The 20,420-nt window shown below is 37.8% G+C and overlaps 2 protein-coding genes across 3 annotated transcripts in view; one reads left to right on the top strand and one right to left on the bottom strand.

Annotated features, from left to right (window-relative positions):
* LOC131429611 (netrin receptor unc-5-like) overlaps positions 1-20,420 on the top strand; it is a 532,527-nt gene that overhangs the window by 382,696 nt on the left and 129,411 nt on the right. For both annotated transcript variants that reach the window (XM_058593842.1, XM_058593841.1), the window contains one exon: positions 9,316-9,441. In XM_058593842.1, the coding sequence (XP_058449825.1) occupies positions 9,316-9,441 (126 nt within the window). The remainder of the gene's footprint in view (positions 1-9,315; positions 9,442-20,420) is intronic.
* LOC131429613 (uncharacterized) lies at positions 9,513-11,982 on the bottom strand. The gene is made up of 4 exons (XM_058593843.1): positions 11,672-11,982; positions 11,145-11,555; positions 10,474-11,087; positions 9,513-10,417 (listed from the first exon to the last, which is right to left on the bottom strand). Exons 1-4 carry the CDS (start codon positions 11,914-11,916, stop codon positions 9,546-9,548), a joined length of 2,142 nt encoding a protein of 713 aa, XP_058449826.1. The 5' UTR covers positions 11,917-11,982; the 3' UTR covers positions 9,513-9,545.

Raw genomic sequence — 20,420 nt, 5'->3', positions numbered from 1 at the left:
GACTCATCAGTGCAGAGCAGTTCAAATTGAACTGCTTAGTGCTAAACTCGGCAGTTCAATTTGAACCGCTAAGCAGACGTAAAGTTTCTGCTACTTACAGAACACTTTTTTGTTTTGCAACGAAGTGCAATGTCTTTCCTGACGTGCCGAACGAAAACGTGTTTTCGACTATTTCTGGCCGATGCAGGTATGGTTATTTAGGGGTTAGCCAAATTTTGTGCTAGGGCACATAACCGTTTTCATTATTTTTACGTTTCGTCTTTGACTCATCAGTGCAGAGCAGTTCAAATTGAACTGCTTAGTGCTAAACTCGGCAGTTAAATTTGAACTGCTCTGCACTGATGAGTCAAAGACGAAACGTAAAAATAATGAAAACGGTTATGTGCCCTAGCACAAAATTTGGCTAACCCCTAAATGAATCAATTTTCTTCTCTATAAGTATTTTCTTAGAGTTCTCAATTTAATTCATACAACCTATTCCTGCACACTATTTGGGTACAATTAACAGTTTTGCGTTGAAACGATTTGAAGGAAGTGTATGCAAAAATAAATCTGCGTTTTCAAAAATCAGCATAGAGTTGTACTACATACGTGTGAAATATTTTTAAATTTGGCTCCTAACTGTATCTAGTTTTCGGTTCCGAAAATTCCGGAAATAGTGAATCACTTCTTTCTCTCAAATATGGTTGGACCGATTCTCACTAACTAAAATACAAATGTATTATTTAAATGTAGAATTTGAATGTAAAAGCAATCTTCAAAGCTGAGTTCTTAACTCTTTCAATTTGTAGTATTCTCAATTCAATTCATACAACCCTGTAATATATAATGAATAATAATAATCCCGTAATGAATAGTTTGAGAAAGGCATTATTGAACCACTAGGCGAATTAAAAATAGGTTTCTATATTAGCTATCAATAGTCAGAAACAAAGAATGAATAATCAGTATTAAAACACGTCTCCAGTATCACATCACAATTATTAAGTTAAAAAACAGTACTCCCTTCAATTGTGCAATTCTCCACGGAACGACCGAAATCAGCATTTTCGCGAAAAATTTAGTTGATTTGCTGATTTTAGTTAGTTATTTTTTGAGACAACTAAAAAAATCTTACTTTTGCTAATTTAGATTTTTTATTCTCATTCCCTTAATAATAATAAAATATTGGTTGAAATGACTATTTTTTTAGTTGAATTCACAAATTAAACGTGCTGTCATTTCTTAGCTAAGGCACATTTCATTTCCATTCAACTAATTTTTTAGTTGAATTAAAGAAATAAAATGTTGTTTTCAACCAATATGAATGGTTGAATTGGCTTCTGCAATCTGCAACTATATGGCGCCCTGTCACCGAAACGCTAACACCGTTATGACTACTAGCCACTAGATGGCACACTACTGCCGAAAAAATTTCAGACTCGGTTGTCTTTTCTATATTGGCAGGTATAAATACGATGTTGTATTGGAGAAAAAGACATAAACGAAACATAAACATCTTTTCGAATTTTTTTTCTTCTAAATCACTGTTTTCTTCATTCTCACTGAAAACTTTGAGCACTCGGAAAACAAAACCCGAATACAAGTAGTACACCGGATGGCGCAGCTCGGAAGGTTTGAAGATACAAAAAAACTTCATCACAATTAGAGTGAAACATTCGAAATTCACTTCACTGTTCCGCGTAAAAACATTATTACGCAGAATCGCTTCAAGTGCGCACAAATTCTGAATAAATACGATTTCCACTAACAGTTTACGACATTTTTACATATCGGTTTAGAAATTTAAATAAAGATATATCGAACACATGCGAAAAACATCAAAACAATTTTCAAGCAGTTTCAATAAGACTGTCCTTTTTAGCTTTTTAATGGATTGTTTTGCTTTGACACTTCTCATGAGTTTTTGGCTAATAAAGTTGTTAATAATACCCATTTCACTTTTGTTTTCTTTGTGCTGTCCTTCAGTAATGATGGTGATAGATAAATAGAAACAAATTTTCTGATTTCAATAACAATGAGAATTTCGTGTTGGATTGAAATATTGCTGGTTTGTGCCCAGGATATTCACCAACTAAACACATTCTTTAAAAATAAGAGTTTTTTCAGCAAAGTAAATTCTCAATTTTAACTAATTTTATAGTTATTTTGGAAATTTTGTTGTTAAAATCAACTAATTCAAAACCAGTAATACGAATTAGGCGCAGAGCTAATTTCGGTCGTTCCGTGTCTTTTCTCTCAAAACTAAAATGCTGCTTTTAAACCACAATTGCTATCGAGTCCAAACATTTAACAGTATTTGGGATCGAAACTGGGTTTTGCTTTAAGTGATAACTTTATAAGGAAACACCGTCAACAAAGCAGGTGGAACCGGAAATGTGCGGTTTTCAGATTTATCAATAAATTTACAGATATCCTATAAGTAGATATTTTTCGTCGGTAGGTTTTCACAGATTTTCGAAAGGTTTTGAGAACAGTTAACAAAATTCGCGGACTTTTTATTGGCTCGCTGAAATCCGAACATTCCTATGTCGGGTTTGCTCGCACTCCCGTTTGCTCAGTACGAATCCAACACAGTTTCGTGAAGATAGTTTGTTTGATGTTCTATGTTTATCAAACGAAAACGTCTTAAGTTATAATCAACAATATAAAAAGAGATAGAGCTAAGCTAAACGTGCATCACCGAGCGTCTCCCTCAAAAACACAAAATTGAACCGCTGGTAGAATGATTCAAGTTTCATAGATCCGTATCATTCAATCCAAATTGTTCGAAAGCTCTCATCTCTCTTTGTTGCATCGATACACTGAATAGTTGCAACATTCCAATGAGCAACAAACTACCGAACGGGATTTTAATTATTTTCATCCGCAAAATCATCGTCCGAAAATATCTAATCAGAACTCGTAGCTACCGGCAACGATGGTGCAGTGATGAGTTTCACACCAAATTCCATCTACCGTAGTCCTTCCGATTCGGAACCGGAGCTTTGTAATCCATTCTCCACAAACACATACAATCAAATGAAACTGAACAACCAAATGAATGCAATACTAAGCCAATGACGGACGGAGAGTTGACGTACGAAATCAGAAACATCGGCGAAAACGGATGTGTGCTGTCAGGCGCCACAGCCTACGGAATTCCATCCATCATGAACACTAACTACCCTGGAGGATGATGAGGGTGGCAAAACAGATGCCGGGTGAAAGACCGGGTAGAGTGAACAAGTGGCCTCCGTTGCCGGAATCGTTTTCATTGCATTGTTCGGAAACTGGCTTGATATGTTGCGATGAAAACACATCGCAAAACGAACAAGTGGTTAAGCTTCCGGTTAAACGAAGAATAAAATACGTTGGCAACGTCTTGGCGTTGATGGAAATTCTGCTTGCTTTAGGGTTGATGATACGAAGATTTGAGATTTCCCTTTTTACTGAAATCTTTCCGAAATCAACGTATTCAAATTGTTCATTTATGACTTTCCGGCAAAGTATTGACATTGTCCATAAATTTTATGGACTTTTCTTAGTGTTCTTGTAGAGCTCAATCACAAACTCGTATTTGAACTTTTATTAGATTTTCTCACTTCTGTAGCAGCAGCAGCAAAATTTCAAATGTCTAAAATTCCATCCCGAAAATGATTAAAATCACTTCTAATCCCCTGCGTTGCAATCAATTTCAATAAACCGCTCGGCATAGTTGTCGAAACTTACAACCGATGCCGACTTGCATCGTAGTGCATCTGCCGACCGAAGGATTATAATCATTATATCGCTCAGATTAGGTGCTTTGGGTTGTTTCGACGCCGAGGAAATATTTAGTTGCAGAATGCAGCAAACACCGCACACACAGTAGAGTTGCACTATAACTATTCAGCACCATTTCGGCATTTTGAGCTGAGCTGTGGGATTGGCAGCTATTGAACATAATCGTAATTGGATTCGATATCAATTTTATTGCAATTTATGCACCGGGTTCTCTGCACGTACATACGTACACACACGCACACACTCACCGTAATTGCATTATACTAGCTAGCAAGCCGGGTAGCTAAATTGAACACTTTCGGGCCACCATAAACCGCAACGACGCTGCAGGATGACCTGAATAAGTCGTTCCTCGTGTTGTTTATGAGGATTAGTAGATAATTCCGAATAGTCCTATGTATGGATATGACATTTTTCATTCCCACCATCCCAAATCAGTCCGGTTGAAAAGGGAAGGAGAGGAAAGCGGAGTTTTCTCGACAATGTTATCGATGCCGAACTAGATATCGGTCATTGAATTCTACCGGATCATGAGCGGAATAGACGAGGAGAGTTTCAACTCGTACCATGTAAGTTGACCACACTCAACATACCCTTCAACGGCGCGGGACGATGCCTGTTCGGGACGGCAGCATCCTCATCATCTCAACCAGCAGGTGAAGTTGATTTCAATAAGGTCAATTAAAATATGGCAAGTGTGCACGCCAACGGTGCTCAGAACACAGCAGCATGGGATTGGGTTTTATGGATGAAATTGACAAGTGACCACCGGTTTGCTGACCCAAAACTGACGGACGCGATGGGAATCGATTTGACTGACAGAGTGCAATGCGATGTACCGAACTGTGGAATGAAAATAATTGACACTGGACATTGGCTTTCCTGTGCCAGGGCAAAGGTCGATAAACGTGTCTGAGTGGATGAATTCGAGCAGGTCCGGTTTGCTAAATTGAAATCCCCAATCCGTAATTCGATTAATCTGCAGGTCGGACATATTATTTCCGAGTGAACATTTTCTTCATGCTTCAATTAAATCAATTGCGTATGAGTGACTAGATGTGTTTGGTGTTTCAGCTTGGTTAAATAATATTCTTATTTTTGACATTTATTTATCAGGTGCACAAACATAAATTGTCGTTTTCGTCAAAACGCTACATTGTAGGTTAGATTAGAGTGCCTAAAACCAGAATGACGACGTCTCATCCGTAATGTTGGTAACAACTCAAAACATTGAACGAAATGTTGGCAGTTTTATCAAAAACGCATCTTCCAAACGAACAGTTGTCGTCACTCTGGTTTTAGGCACTCGAGGTAGGACCGCATCTGCGAAACGTCATATTTGTCATATCTTGCACCAAACGTTGAAACTTGTGAACGCTGATTTCAATGTTTCACAAAAGACGATTGGCAAAGAACGCGAAAATCGATCGCAAAAGTTCGATAAAAATTATTGGAAAATCAATTATTAGACTGAAATGATAAACAAACAAATGATCCACTTAGTGGTGTAATGATGCCTTTCTTACATTACTTTTATTTCCGAAAATATCATTAGAAAATTCTGTCAAGATTTTTTTTTTCAATCTTGAATAAAATAAGAAACTTTCTTTGGGTATGAACTAACATAAGCTTTTCAATTTGTAAACAGATATGTATTATTTGACACATTTTCACACACATACACAAACACAGACACGTACATTGCTTAACTCGATGAACTGTGTCGAATGATATAGAACACTTAGCCCTCTGGGCCAATTTGCACTGGTCAATTTTTCAAGTGATTGCATAAACTTTCTGTATGAGAAATGCAATAAGTATACTTTTATAGAATAGTATCGTTATCATGATTTTGTAATAACACTAACAAGCAGGTACAAATTGAATAAAAGATTTCCATATTTACATTTTTTTTCACCTGAAAAATATAGATTTAAATGTGGGAACCCTTCACGCTATACGATATTGAACAAAAGCACGCTGCGAACGGAGCAAAACCGTACGTACCGACGCGCACCACTTTTGCATCGTCATTTTGAATGACGATTTTAACGTTTTGACTTTCATCGCCCTGTCATTTCGGAACCGGATGTTGGATCTGGATGAAATTGCACAGTATATTTAAAGACAATAAGAGCTTCAATTTGAATCATGATTCATGGAAATCGGTTCAATCGTTGTTGAGAAATCGAAGTGAGTTCCGTTTCTGGAGCTTTTCTTCACGATTATCGGTGCTTTCGGAAGCGGAAACCGGGGACTAGTAGTCTCAAAGTAGTTTTATTTATTCACTAATCAACAAAATCTTCCAATTAAATGAATTTAGCAGTAAATTTTATAAAAATGTGCACTTCATTTTGCCATCGTTTGTGAAAAAATATTCATGAAATTAAAAATTTTCACTAATCGCACTGTAATACCGAAATCGGAAGTCGGATCCTTTCATTTGCTTCTTAGTTTGCGAAAATCGGTTAAGGTATTTCCGAGATTTTTTTCATAAATTTGCACATATTTCCTTGTAATTCAGAAACCGAAAATCGAATCCAAATGAAATTCAAGCAAATTGTATAAGACTATAAGACCTTTAATTGAATCTATGTTTGTGACAATCGGTTCAGTAATCTTAAAAAAAAGATTGAGTGACATTATTTGTCACATACACAATTTACTATTTCGGAATCCTTTTCAAACATATTTCATACGATGTTTTTCGTCAATCCCTAAAATTCTTCAGTTGATATAATTTGCGAACAATTTGGTGGGATCATGATTTTTTGAAACGAAAGTTACATTTCCGTAATTGATTTCGCCTAATTGCAAGACGCAAAATCTGATTAGAAGGCAGTCAGGTGGAAACATTCTTTGATGCATATTTTTTCAAAGCATGTTAAGTAATAACTCACATTCATACTTTGTCAGAATCGTACTTGAATAGTCTACCGTTGTATAATGTGAATCTAACTGCTGCTGTTTTCACCCAAGGCGAAGTGCATAATAATCTACAATTCTGTATAAAATGTTTAAAACGACGTATGTAACAATGAGAGATTCTCTTTGTTTACTTTCTCTTTTGATTATTACGGCACTCTTAGCAATCCTTCTCTCCAATCATTCACCGATAATAATAACTAAAGCTATCATCTTTTCATCTGCTCTGGAGAAATTACCGAAAAAAGCAGGAATATTTTGCAATAATCGAAAGAGAAAGTAAACAAAGAGAATCTCTCATTGTTACATACGTCGTTTTGAACATTTTATACAGAATTAGTTGATGGATCAAAGGGACCGGGCTCGGACGGCCTTCCGTCATCTTTTGTGAAACAATGCACAATGTGAAACAACGACAACAAGTTGATGCGGAGTATTTCGATTTTTCTAAAGTTCAAATCGGAAATGTACATTCTGATCCTTTTGATATTACATCAGGTGTTCCGCAAGGGAGTCATCTCGGACCACTTCTGTTTGTGCTATTTGTGAATGTTCTTTGCAGGGGACGGGTATAGCGTAATGGGTAAGTCGATGCCTTTCACGCCACCCGAACTGTCGTAGTTTGAAGTAATGTATGCCAACGATTTTAAAATTTACCAAATCATTACAAGTCTTGTATATTGTTGTGCGCTACAAATGGACATTGAATATGTCATAGATGGGTGTGATAGAAACGGCATGATTGTTAATGTTAATAAATGTAATACCATAACATTTTCACGAGTACAGTCTCCAATTTTATTTGAATACTCAACGATGGCGAATCCAGTCAAAAGAGTTTCTTCTGTAAAAGATTTAGGCGTAATTCCCGACCGTAAGTTACGCTTCACCGAACAGCTTTCGATGATTATTGCTAAAGCTTTTGCCGTCCTGGGACGCAAAAACGCAACACTAAAGACTTCAACGACGTTTATTGTATCAAGGCTGTTAACATTACTCTAGTGCGCAGTATTCTAGAATACGGAGTTGTAATCTGGGCTCCATACCACAACATTCACATCGACCGGATTGAACGAGTGCAGAAATGTTTTGTCCGATTTGCGCTTTGAAGACTTCCTTGAATTAATCGGCTCCAGCTACCACATTACGAAGATCGCTGTGTTCTCACCAGCTTACCCACGCTGCAAAACCGGCGGATATTCGTTTTTAATTTGCTTAATAATAACATCGACTGCCCCACACTTCTGGCAAGGATTCATATCAATGTTCCGGGATGATCTTTGCGAAGAATGGACTTCATATGACGATCAGCTCATCGCACACAGTGTGAACAAAATAATCAAATGGATGTTTGCTGCAGGCAATTCAATAGAGTTTATCGTCTGTTTGATTTTACTATGAACAAAGACACATTTAAATCGAAAATATTGTAAAGTTAATGTTTTTAAACTAGATAGTTTTTTTTTTCTAAGCGAAAACAAATAAATATTGTGCTGTTAATCGAGACAGTGATGATGAGGGGTTACGTAATCGTTCCGCAACCACAAATAGCTTGCCAAACTTTAGCTTTTTGATTTTTTTTATTTGACTCAATGTCTTACGGCTACGGCAAGAATTTGTAATCAAATTTCACGTATATCTTATCTTCCATGATTATACAGTTCGATTTCCCACAGCAAACATTGCATCGTACAACTTTCGATCCCTGGGTCTGATCGATGCTTTTTGTCGCGTACTATATTTTACCTCGAAGATTCAAACGTTCGCTAACACAAATAACAATCGACTTCAAAGTGACAATTTTCTTACCTCTATTCCACACTAAAACCTCCTTCTTCTGCTCGAGCGCAATCGGTGTACGTTTACCCTTTTTTTCGACCCGTTTTCGGTTCATCTACAAAGGATTTATCTTAAACGAATCTCTTGATCGCTCTTCGCACTCCTCGCATTTGTGCACAATATTTCGACGGAGCTCTACTGAAAATCCACGCATTCTGAAATAAACGGATAGTAACAAAAAACCTGTTTTAATCCAGCTAATGATGTAATGATGCCTTTCTTATATTACTAATAACATCATAAATATTACTGTGAAATTCGCAAAAAAACAACTGTTCATTAAATAGAAATAGAAAAGTTTGTTTGGACTTAATCTAACAAAATCTACAAATCCTGTTTACCTTGTAGTTCCGGAACCGATTTAATAATTTCGTAGGAAACTATAAAACTTTTCCTTTGAGCCTATAAATTTGTGAATATCGTATTGGTCATCGTGAAGAAAAGTGAGTTAGATCCTTCCTGCAGTTTTTGATCATTATTTCCAATACTTTCGAAATCTGTTATAGGTTCGCACTTAGCAACGGGGGTTTAAGCAAACCTGATATAAAAACCGGGTTCGAATCAGTTCAACAACATTGAAACAAGGATCGAAACTAGCTTCAAACAAACGATTTGACAGCAGTTGGGGTGGAAACTGGGTTAGGTTTGGCATCAAGCGAAAACGACATAATAAAACAAGTGAAAATCAGTTCCATTGTAAATTTTTCGCTTCTTCACAGAACTGTGAAGCGTAGCGTGAATTGAAAAACACATCTAAAAAACCTTTCTTTTTTTTTTATTTTGCAGGTTCCAACTGGACCATTTACCTAGGCTTGGCTCTAACAGCAGCAATCTGCATAGCGATCGGGGCCGGATTGACGCGAATCGCCCGTCGAAAGAAGACCATTCCTGCGTACAACCTTGCTAGATCAGGTACATTCATTGATTTCTTTCTTTCATTAAAGCCATAGATTTAAAACATTTGGAAATACATTTATTGAATCAATTAAATTTATTACGAGCTTATAATTTTTCTTCTAATCAATAAATTTCATCAAAGCGTAAAGCGCACTGCCTAATAAAAGAGTACACATCGGAAATCCAGTCCGTACTCCGCTGCTCGCGTCATCTTTGGTAGTGGGTTTCATCTGGGTCTTAACCGATTCGGTTTTATTTACTGCTTTTTGAATTCCAGGAATTTTTTCCGTTGGTTTCTGAACTGGCGAGCGCGGACCAGGTTGTCCTGGTTGCGAATTCGTTGGCCTACAACTGATTACATTTGAACCAGGGCGAACGACGGGATGATACCCAGCCCCAGGATAATTCGTGCCGTCAATCGGCGGTCTGGTTGGCATAGCTCCTGGTGCCGACATGATCGGTGATGGATACGTTGCTAGACCGGGCCGTTGCTGAACGGGGTAGGAATTAGATCCATCTGTCGAACCAGGAAAAAACGAACCGTCAAGCGGCGGTCTGGTAGGAATAGCTCCTGGTGCCGACATTATTGGTGAAGGATACGTTGCCCTTCCTGGAAACCGACCTGGACTCGCTGTCGGGCAAGAAATTCCGCTGTTTTGTTGTTTGCAACCAGGTCTTCTTGATACGGGAAAACGCCAATCTTCGGGAGAATGAACGCCATTCCTTTCTTGGTTAACAGGTATTTTTTTGTCCAATTGATCATTTCTGGGCTTGGGTGGATCAGTATTGGAAAATGCGTTAGAAGTATCTTCTGTACTCAGATTTTGTCCATCCATACTCTCAGATCCTGATTCTTGGTAGTCCGGTATAGCGAAATCATTCGATGATGGCACAGCTTCACCTTCCGCTGATGAAGGCATGCTTCCAGCATCTGCTTCGCTATTATCTTCGGATGGAACTGATTCTGGATCAGTTGGTATCGCCATCAATCCTGTTCATCAAAATAATGTTCAAGTATTAAGATTGCACAAAATGACTAATTATCACCTGGAAGAATACTGCTCGAGTCGAGGGGTACAGGAGTCACTGGTAGAAGAGTCTCTGGTAGAAGAGTTTCTGTTAGAGGAGTCACTGATTGAGGAGTCATTGATTGAGGTGTCATTGGTTTCATTGTTGCCATGATTGGTGCTCCTGGATAGAGACCCTGGAAAGCAGGCCGCTTCCGTGCCTTCGTTGGAGGAGGTGGACTCTGAACTACTTCTATATCAGGATAGGGAAAATTGACCGGCATCTTTGGGAACAACTGATCTGGTGGTGGAAGCGGAATCTCCCCAGATGCGCTGGTGGAATCTGCCTTATCCTTCGTATCGGAAGCACCTGAGGTAGGTTTTTGTGCATTGTCTTTTTTAGATGCATCTGGGGAAGTTGCACTGGCAGACGAATCACCTTTGCCACCTTCCTCTGTTTTTGGTTCATCTTTCTTGGATTCTTCGGGCTTGGTTTCTTCGGGCTTGGTTTCTTCGGACTTGGTTTCTTCGGGCTTGGTTTCTTCGGGCTTGGTTTCTTCGGGCTTGGTTTCTTCGGGCTTAGTTTCTTCGGGCTTGGTCTCACCGGTATCCTGTCTTTTGACACGTTGCATATGCACAGATTTGATGATATCTCTGCAATGAAATGGCAATGTGGATATGAAGTGGCTCCATATGAAATTTGTAACTTACGAACAGCTTTTTTTGGCACAATCCGTAAAACGCAGTTCCTCTCCTAAGCGGTCATAAAAAATAGCCTTCAATACAGTATTTCCACTGCAGACCACTGCGTAATCCAACCCACTTGTGGCATTATCTAGTGTGTAGCAAATTTTATCCTCGGACAGATTCCCTGAGCAACGGGTGATTTGGGCTGCCGACAATATTCGCCAATGAAGATCGTCGTGTAATACAACAACTGAACATGAGTCATCAAATCCACTGCCAAATGCCAAACTCAGCATTCCAGCAATATGACTATCTCGATATCGGAAACCTGCTATATCCCTCGGATCTGATTTCGAGCTATACTTAGTATTTAAACTTGAATCAATTTCTAAATGTCCCAATTCAACTGTTTCGAGACTGTTGGGTAATGTATTTCTAAAATGAAACATTCATGGTGAAAAAGGCGCTTTAGTACCATTCACGTTGAAAGAAGGGGAAAGGCACGACAAATTTCAATCAAACCAGAGAATTGTTTATTCAGATACACTTACCCCGAATCGGTAACCAAGCAATGAGCAGCCGTAAGAAAATTTTCCTTTTCTACTCGATAAGCGGCGCAAAATTTGTCCTGATATAATCCACCGTCTGGGGAAACCGTTTGCGATCCCGACACCTTCCGGAAAACAATAACCGGAAGGTTGAGAATCGGGTCCTGCCCGACGGAAGCAGTACCCGGCACAAGCACACCGATGGCGACCACCAGCGTCACCAACGAAAGCTTCCAGAGATTTCGCATCTTGATTGCTTCGAAGATAAAAACGATTTGGACAAATTTTCACCTGCTAATGCAACTAGGCCTACTATGACGACAACGGGAAAATTTTCACACGCACGCCTAAGCAGTTCAATGGACGATGATACGCAAAGTGTTGCATGGACTGCAGGCTTCAAGCGGCGCCTGTTTCGTGCACGCAGGGAAAAATGTTGTATGAATAAATAAATCGGATAAGTGCAACTTAGCTTGGGAAACCCGCTTAAGCATCCGTGGATTCAAAAACTGGATGGAACCATTGAGTGCAAAAGCTGGACACGGATTTTTTTCAATTCGAAAATCGTTTAAAAACAACTGGACAAAACTATGTTTTTAAACGATTTTTGCATTGAAAAATGTATGTTTGAGATTGGAACTCAATGTTTTTATCGGGTTTCTGCATTCAAAAATACTTAAACTGGTTTTCCATACTAGATTGCACTCATCCGATGTTTGCATTCAGCCGCTGGAATAAAGGTTTGACTCAACCCTCTCTGAAAAATGACAATCAATCATGCGTTTCCATCAAAGTTCAATTATAAGGAAACACATAGTGTTTAGTTCAATTAGTTATGCACCATGCGTCACCTTTCAACAAAGCTTCAATGGAGACGCATGGTTGGTTGTATTTTTTTTCTTTTTTTAAGAAAAAATAAGATATTGTGATCGTCTTTACTTTAAAAAATGGTGCCGAATTAGTTTGAAATAAACTTTCTATAAAGTTCAAGTTTCTGCAGCTTTCATTTTGATAATTGTTCGCTGAACAAAAAACATTTTTGTTTGTATCGAGAAAAACAGAGTTTACTTTTTTGAGCGTTTACAGTAATTAACTAATTGATTCAAAAAGAAAAATTATATACTATATTATTTATGCTATAAATATATTTATTTTTACTATAAATATGTTGGAATTCAATTCTCCTATCCGGGGAAATCGATTTGTCAATTAAACTAATTTAAGTTATCCTTGTCTTGTCCTGTCTTGTCAGCAGTGCGGTAAAATTTCATTTTCAATCGAATAATATAAGATGAAAACGAAATTTATGGCCGCTGACCGTCAGCATATCCCTACTAATTCATTTGACTTTTGCTGCCATTTTCAAGTGAAGCTCCCGGAATTCATCGTCAGTTGAATAATCGTATTTAGTCATTAGAAGTTTTGCTTGCTCAGTTTCGAGTGCCAAGTAGTCTACCAGCTTCAATGCCTTCGCTCTTGGTAGTAAGCAAATTCGAACGAATAGAATTATAAATGGAGTAAAGTATTAAAAATGAAAACTGAAGGAGGAAACAATTAATTTAAGTGTATTCGGTGATTGATATTTCAGCAATCTGGTTTGTCTTTCATCTATTATCTTGAACCAATTGGAATGTTTACATGAACCTCATTTGAAGGCCGCTCTCACACTATTGAAAGAGATATTTTGTTACTTCAAGAGATCAACTGACGGTGGTTAAACTGAGCCTCGATTGAAGAGAAACGATTGATGACTGAATGCTGCCCGTTCTGGCCGTCAGCAAACATTGTGTGTGTCAGAGAGTGAAGTTTACTGCATTCGAGATACTGATATTTTGCATTTCTCATGTAGAAAGGCTATACAATCACTGCAAAAACCGACTTTTTAACCAAGGTCCGGAGGACCGAACGTCATATACCATTCGACTCAGCTCGAAGAGCAAATGTCTGTGTGTGTGTGTGTGTGTGTGTGTGTGTGTGTGTGTGTGTGTGTGTGTGTGTGTGTGTGTGTGTGTGTGTGTGTGTGTGTGTGTGTGTGTGTGTGTGTGTGTGTGTGTGTGTGTGTGTGTGTGTGTGTGTGTGTGTGTGTGTGTGTGTGTGTGTGTGTGTGTGTGTGTGTGTGACAAATATTGTCACTCACTTTTCTCGGAGATGGCTAAACCAAATTTCTCAAACTTATATTCAAATGAAAGGTCTCACGGTCCCATACTAAGATCCTGGAATTCATTTTGATCCGAATTCTGGTTCCGCAATTACAGGGTAATATGCACCAAAAATGTGAAAATAATATCACACACTTTTCTCGGAGATGGCTAAACCGATTTTCTCAAACTTAGATTCAAATGAAAGGTCTTATGGTCCCATTCGAAGTTTCTGATGATATTCAATATTAGATCCGAATTAGTTCCGCAATTACAGGGTGATATGCATAAAAAATGTAGAAATAATGTCACTCTTTTTTCTCGGAGATGGGTAAACCGATCTTCTCAAACTTAGATTCAAATGAAAGGTCTTATGATCCCATACAAAGTTTATGAATATCATTTAGATCCGAATTCTGGTTCTGCAATTACAGGGTGATATACACCAGAAATGTGAAAATCATTTCACTAACTTTTCTCGGAGATGGCTGAACCGATTTTCACAAACTTAGATTCAATTGAAAGGTCCCACGGTCCCATACAAAGTTTCTGAATTTCATTTATATCCGAATTCCGCTTTCGGAATTACAGGGTGATATGCACCAAAAATGTGAAAATAATATCACTCACTTTTCTCGGAGATGGCTAAACCGATTTTCTCAAACTTAGATTCAAATAAATGGTCTTATGGTCTCATACAAAGTTCCTGAATATCATTTAGATCTGATTGCCGGTTCGGCTATTACAGGGTGATATGCACCAAAAATGTGAAATTAATGTCACTTGATTTCCTCGAAAATGGTTGAACCAAGTTTCACAAACTTAGATTCAAATTAAAGGTCTCATGGTTCCGCACAAAGTTCCGGAATTTCATATGCATCCAAATTCCGGTTCCGGAATTATAGGGTGATATTTACCAAAAATATGGAAATAGTGCACTAAAAATGAGGAAATAATGTCACTCACTTTTCTCGGAGATGGCAGGATCGATTTTCACAAACTTTTTTTTTTGTAATAAAATTTTTATTCTGGCCTTTTTGGGTAAAAGCTTTACGTGGCCGATTTACATTTTTGTTAATTAATTTTTTTTTGCTATTGGATCTCGTTGTCACCCTTTTTCTAGGGGGAGATGAGTTTCCATTTCCATCCGACGAGGATCGGGGATCACTTCGTCCGCGGCTTATATCATCATCCATTGCTTCATCGTCGGTGTTGTATGTGATTTCCGTTTTCTTTTCGTTGTCCCTGTTGATCGTAGTCTTGGGCTCGTTGAGAGTTGCTGTAGATGCGCCTTGTTGTACATTGGTTGCAGTTGCTGGTTGGAGGGTAAGTTGTTAACTGCAGCTGGTGTACTTTGTTCTATAGGGGATACTGATGGTTTCGTTGAAGGGGATGCTTCATTGTTGTTGGTGGCTGTCACAGGTGTACTGGGGTTGCTTGGGGTTGGTGCGAAGGAAGCACCGTTGTCCTTTGGTATAGTTGTCTCCTTGTCCGGTTTATCACATGGCTTACCGTAGTGAACAGCTTTTTGGCAATATTGACATGTGGCCATCTGATTGTCATAGGTAACAAGTGATTTGCACTGTATTCTTATTTCCAGACCGAATGTCACATAAGAAGGTATAGGCCTCCTCAAGCGAATGCGTAACAAACGTACGCCATTTAGAATACCGGGGAAAAAATTCTTCCATTTTTCTTTTTCGATAGAGAGAATCTCTCCGTATTGGGACATAGTTGAGCGAATATAAGGATCGTTGACGCTTAAGGGAATATCATGCACACGCACTTCTATAGCACTATCTTCCATATATACTGAAATGTTGTACTTGATATTTTCATGCTCCACATAGTGAACATTTTTATTGTCTTTTGCAAATTGAATTGCATCCAACTCTTTATAAAACTGGATGTAAACATCATTATTCGACTTATTGCATTGAAGTAAATGCACACGTTTAATGTCAAGATGCATTTGCTCCTTAAGCAAACCATTAAGTTATCGTATCGATGGTCGAATTTTGCACTGCCTGAAATCAGCAACAATTGTATTCTTTCGTGTCGGCGGTAGCTTTTGTTCGTTTGGTTCACTCATTTTCGAGGTCGTTCTATTGTTCACTACACAATACTGTGCTTGATTTTTTCCGTCCCGAACGTCAGCGGTTTTGTTTTATCGACTGACTTGGATGAGATGTGAAAGCGAACTGATTTTCACAAACTTAGATTCATATAAAAGGTTTCGGAATTTTATTTGGATTTATCTTCCGGTTCCGGAATTACAGTGTGATATGCATAAAAAACGTGAAAATAATGCACGAAAAATGTGAAATTAATCTCACTCACTTTTCTCGAAGATAGAAGTTCTTAAGATGCCATAAGAATATCCCAATTTTTATTCGGATCAATCCCCTGGTTCCGGAGATAGGGTGAAGACGTCAATTTTAGAAATACTTTGTTCATAAGCTACCTTTTAATATTGGCTAGTGATTTTCTCTAGATCTTCAAAACTATTTTCTGAACTTTTCTAAATTGTACTATTTCGGGAAATTTCTACGAGGCAGGCGATATGTAAGTGCGGTAAATTAAACTAGCCGCACATAATGAACGGCACCATTATCGGCCAAATATATGAAGATGAAAAATTGCAAAAGCGCATACTCCGCTGCCTTCGAAAGGTGACGCTTAAGATTTGAAGGCGGTGAACGGGTAAAGTGGCAATGCCTTTCGCGCAGGCCGCCTGGGGTCGATTCCCTGACCCCGCACATAGGGTCAGAAAGTTTTCTGACCCGAAGAGGCAAATGACCTTAAGGTTAAAACCTCTGGAATCGAATGACAAATAAAAATATAACAACTAGCGTTGAGTCAAAGGTGCGAGTATTTAGAATTCAAGAGAATGTTCAATAAACCGACTTTGCAATAACATTTTCGGTAAAGTTATTAAAAACTTGAACTTAAAATGAATTTTAAGTGAACATTTTTTTTGTTGTTTTTTTAGTTTAATCTTTTGTACTGTACATTTAATCAAAAATGTATGAGCATATATCCGCTGGTACAACTAGAGATATTTCCGATAAAATTCTTCCCATTATAGTTCAGTCAAAACTCATTTCAGTACTCATGTTCAGATTTAGGCAGACAAAATAATGCGTATTTTCCTCGCATAATTAACTTTATACTGGCTAGTCTCTAGTTTACTCAATTATCGTCCACCATACGTGCTTTCTTCTAATGGCATGATCTATGTTTGTTTTTTACAGCCGACATAAAATACACTAAGGTCTCTTTTTACACGGGGGTTACGTACCGTGTTAAAAAATCCATGTAAAAGAAAACCGTGTTAGTTGAGGAAACCGTGAAAAAAAACGGCGTGGAAAATATGACGTAATAATTCCAAAAATCGTAGATTTGATTATATGTTTGTTTTGTTTTCGATAAAATGTAACTTTTGATCATTTTAAGGGGGAAAAAAGCTTATTTTTAACCCCCAAATTTTTGCAAGATGCACATAATTGTGAAAATGTAACTGTTGTTTCTCAATGAAAAAGGAAATCTGCAAAACAGCCAGAGGTTACGAGAAGAGTCCAGTCATACTTGATGAAACACATTGGATGACAAAGTAAAATTAGAACACTTAGGAAACGCGTTGCACGATAAGCAAATTATTCTAAATGGCTCATGCCTTCTGTATAATGCATTCAGTTTTCAAAAGAACGATAATACGTACAATTAGAACCCATAAACACTTTCACTACAAAAAAAGCTTGAGAATAAGTTCTTTTCGATTCCGAAGGTACGATGTGTAGTAAACACGGACGATCTTAACAGTCATTCTCAACTAAACTAAGTGGAAAGACATGGGTATTGGATGAGAATCTATGCACGCAGCGACAGAATCAAAGGGGAAGAATTCATAGAGATTAATATGGATCAAATTAGAAAAGGTATTACTATGTGCCATGCTGAAAAAACTCATTTCATCGGTGTAAATCATAATACTACTAGAGCTATATCAGTTGAAGCGATTAGTAAATTCGACTAATTCTTCAACGCTACGAAATTCTCGATGATATTAATGACGATGCTGACATTATACACCACAACTGAGCGAAATAGACGTTGTCGTGTAATTTACGACAGGGATTCAAGTTCTGAAGACTGATTAATCATTTTATGGTACGACAGTCAATACTCCCGCGAATTGCTGAATGAATGATTTTAGTTAACTTTAAATTAACTCTCATAATCGTTTTCTTACAGACATCCTGTTACCTTTTTTTAAAATTTTTCTCTAAAAACAAATGACAGTGCTTTTTAAACTCTCATCAGAAACCGTGTTAATTGCGAAAATCATGTAAATAAAAACCGTGTTAATTCCGGAATCCGTGTATAAAAAACCCGTGCGAAAAAAAACGTGTAAAAAGAAACCTTAGTGTACAATAATAACATAATTAAGGTTAACGAAAGAAGACTAAAGAATTCCTTTAGCGGTATTCTTCCACCCATTACCATACGGCACTACGACTACCGGATTTCAATCCTTCTTCCGAGACTGTTTCGAGATGTTTAATCCTCGGGTGGCCTGTTAGTTTGCATATATGCAAATTTATCACACCATTTCGCTGCCGGGGCAACCGAAGCCGTCGCAGAATGAAGCGATACGCTCAAATGTGACCGGTGGATAATCGAAAGGAAGGCTTCGGATAGACCCCGAAGTCATAGCCAATGAGCCGATTTATCTTCTCGTAATGGAGAGAAATCGATATCTTACTCAATTTGCAAGTTTGAACAGCTTGGCTGGCAAGCATTCAGGCAGTCAGTTCTGTAGGTAGCTGATAAATAGAGTTAGTGACGAAACTAGTTAAGCGCTAATGATTAACCGGTACTCGGAAAGGCAAACCAGACTGTGGGCGAATAAATAATTCTATTCAAATCATCCAAATATACGTAGAAGCTGACGGAGGTAATCAGCTTGGGTCTTCTTTGTGTTTGCTCTATTCATTGTGAATTAACGCATGTCTAGTTTTGTTAACAACATTATTCTAACAATGTATGCCTTGTCATTTTATGTCATTACTCATGCGTCGTGGTACAATCAGTACAATGGAATTACAGCCTACCTACTTTAGTACATAGCGTTGAATGCATTCGTCCGAGGTCATTCCTAATGGTACGGATCGAGTTCGACCTTGATGATCCGAAACAGATGCTGTTGTGCATAAACATAAACAACTCAATGACCTAAATAAGTTCTGATAGCAAGCACCCACCCGAGAATGTATGCTACTCGTGCCATCATCAGCATAAATTTCGCCTTCGGGTAGTTAACACTTTCTACATACAACGGTGCTCCGCCTGCGGAATCTTTGTTTAGACTGCCGCAATTTGTGAGTTCTGCCCGAAACTCGCACACGTCTACACGCAATAAATTCGGTACCGAAAACGGTGTCGCGGGGTAAGAAGAGCAACCCATTAGGCTACCGTTCGTTGCTTGTTATGGAGTTAAGAAATGCGTTACTTAATGGAAATGTTTGGAAAACGTGAGTGTTAGCGTGTTTTCGAACCCATTTTTATGTTGAAGAGTGTTTTGAAATAATTTACTACTCTGATACTGCGATCAACTGGTACTTTTTTCTTCCCTCTCGTTCTAGAGCTAAGCATTCTCATGATTTAACTTGAGAAACTCTGTTTGAAAAGCACCTCTCGTAGAATTCGATGAATACTTCTGGTAGTGTATTTTAGTCTTTATTATTTACCGTACTGCGTATTTACCGAAAAATACTGTGGGCAATAGGGAAGCAATATTGCATAGGAAATAAGTTCGACAAATGTGCAAAAATCAAAGAGATTGTGCTCAACTTTCATCTTAAGCCAAAGCGCTTCGAACAGAGAGAGTAGAACTCACACTACTCACTTTTTCTTACTAGAAGTACTTTTATCTGAAATAGTTGCATTCAATTCTGTATCAATTGGGATTTTTTCGATTCTATGCTAAACCCATTAAAGAACATTTCTAGAAATTAATACTTTTTCAAGATTGCAATATAAAACGTTTCTCAGTTCCGTTTAATACTAAATGTTTCTATTGAAATTGCTTTCCACCTTAAAGTTATATATACCTATAATTCTCGATCATTAAATAAACCATGATAAACATATTGCGCAGTTGACTGTACCAGCTCCGGAGGCACCGGAAAGAGCGGGTTAAAACGTCGGAATGGAACTCACACGTATGATTTTTAATTTAGGTCTTTAAAACTTTTAGGTCCGGAAATATAGGATAATGAGTGTTGAAATCTGTTTCAATCTCAAGTTTTTATTCATTGGTTTTTATACTAACTTGATTTTGAAAGAAAAAAATGTAAATATCTTTCTAAATTTGACTCAAAACTGTCTCATTTCGTAGGTTATGTTGGCTGCAAACATTCTTGTTTTTATTCAATGGTCAGTGAAAAGCATTTTGATAAATCCCACAGTATTATGGATGAAAAAATATTCTTTTATATGTTGTCATTTAGCAGTAATGATGATATGTAGCCAATGACAGAATTTCTGATATTGATCACATAATAAGTTCTTAACGCGAGTTTCGGTTTGAATTGAAAAAGTGTTTAAGAATT

The sequence above is a fragment of the Malaya genurostris genome, chromosome 2, assembly GCF_030247185.1.
Source record: "Malaya genurostris strain Urasoe2022 chromosome 2, Malgen_1.1, whole genome shotgun sequence".
Taxonomy (NCBI): Eukaryota; Metazoa; Arthropoda; class Insecta; order Diptera; family Culicidae; genus Malaya; species Malaya genurostris.
Note: the sequence above shows the minus strand (reverse complement) of the source record. Positions and strands in the feature narration are given on the sequence as shown.

Coding starts and splice junctions, on each gene's coding strand:
- LOC131429613 (XM_058593843.1), bottom strand. CDS start 11,916: ATGCGAAATCTCTGGAAGCTTTCGTTGGTGACGCTGGTGGTCGCCATC. Junction 11,088..11,144: donor TGTGCCAAAAAAAGCTGTTC/GTAAGTTACAAA, acceptor ATTTCATTGCAG/AGATATCATCAAATCTGTGC. Junction 10,418..10,473: donor CTCGAGCAGTATTCTTCCAG/GTGATAATTAGT, acceptor TTTGATGAACAG/GATTGATGGCGATACCAACT.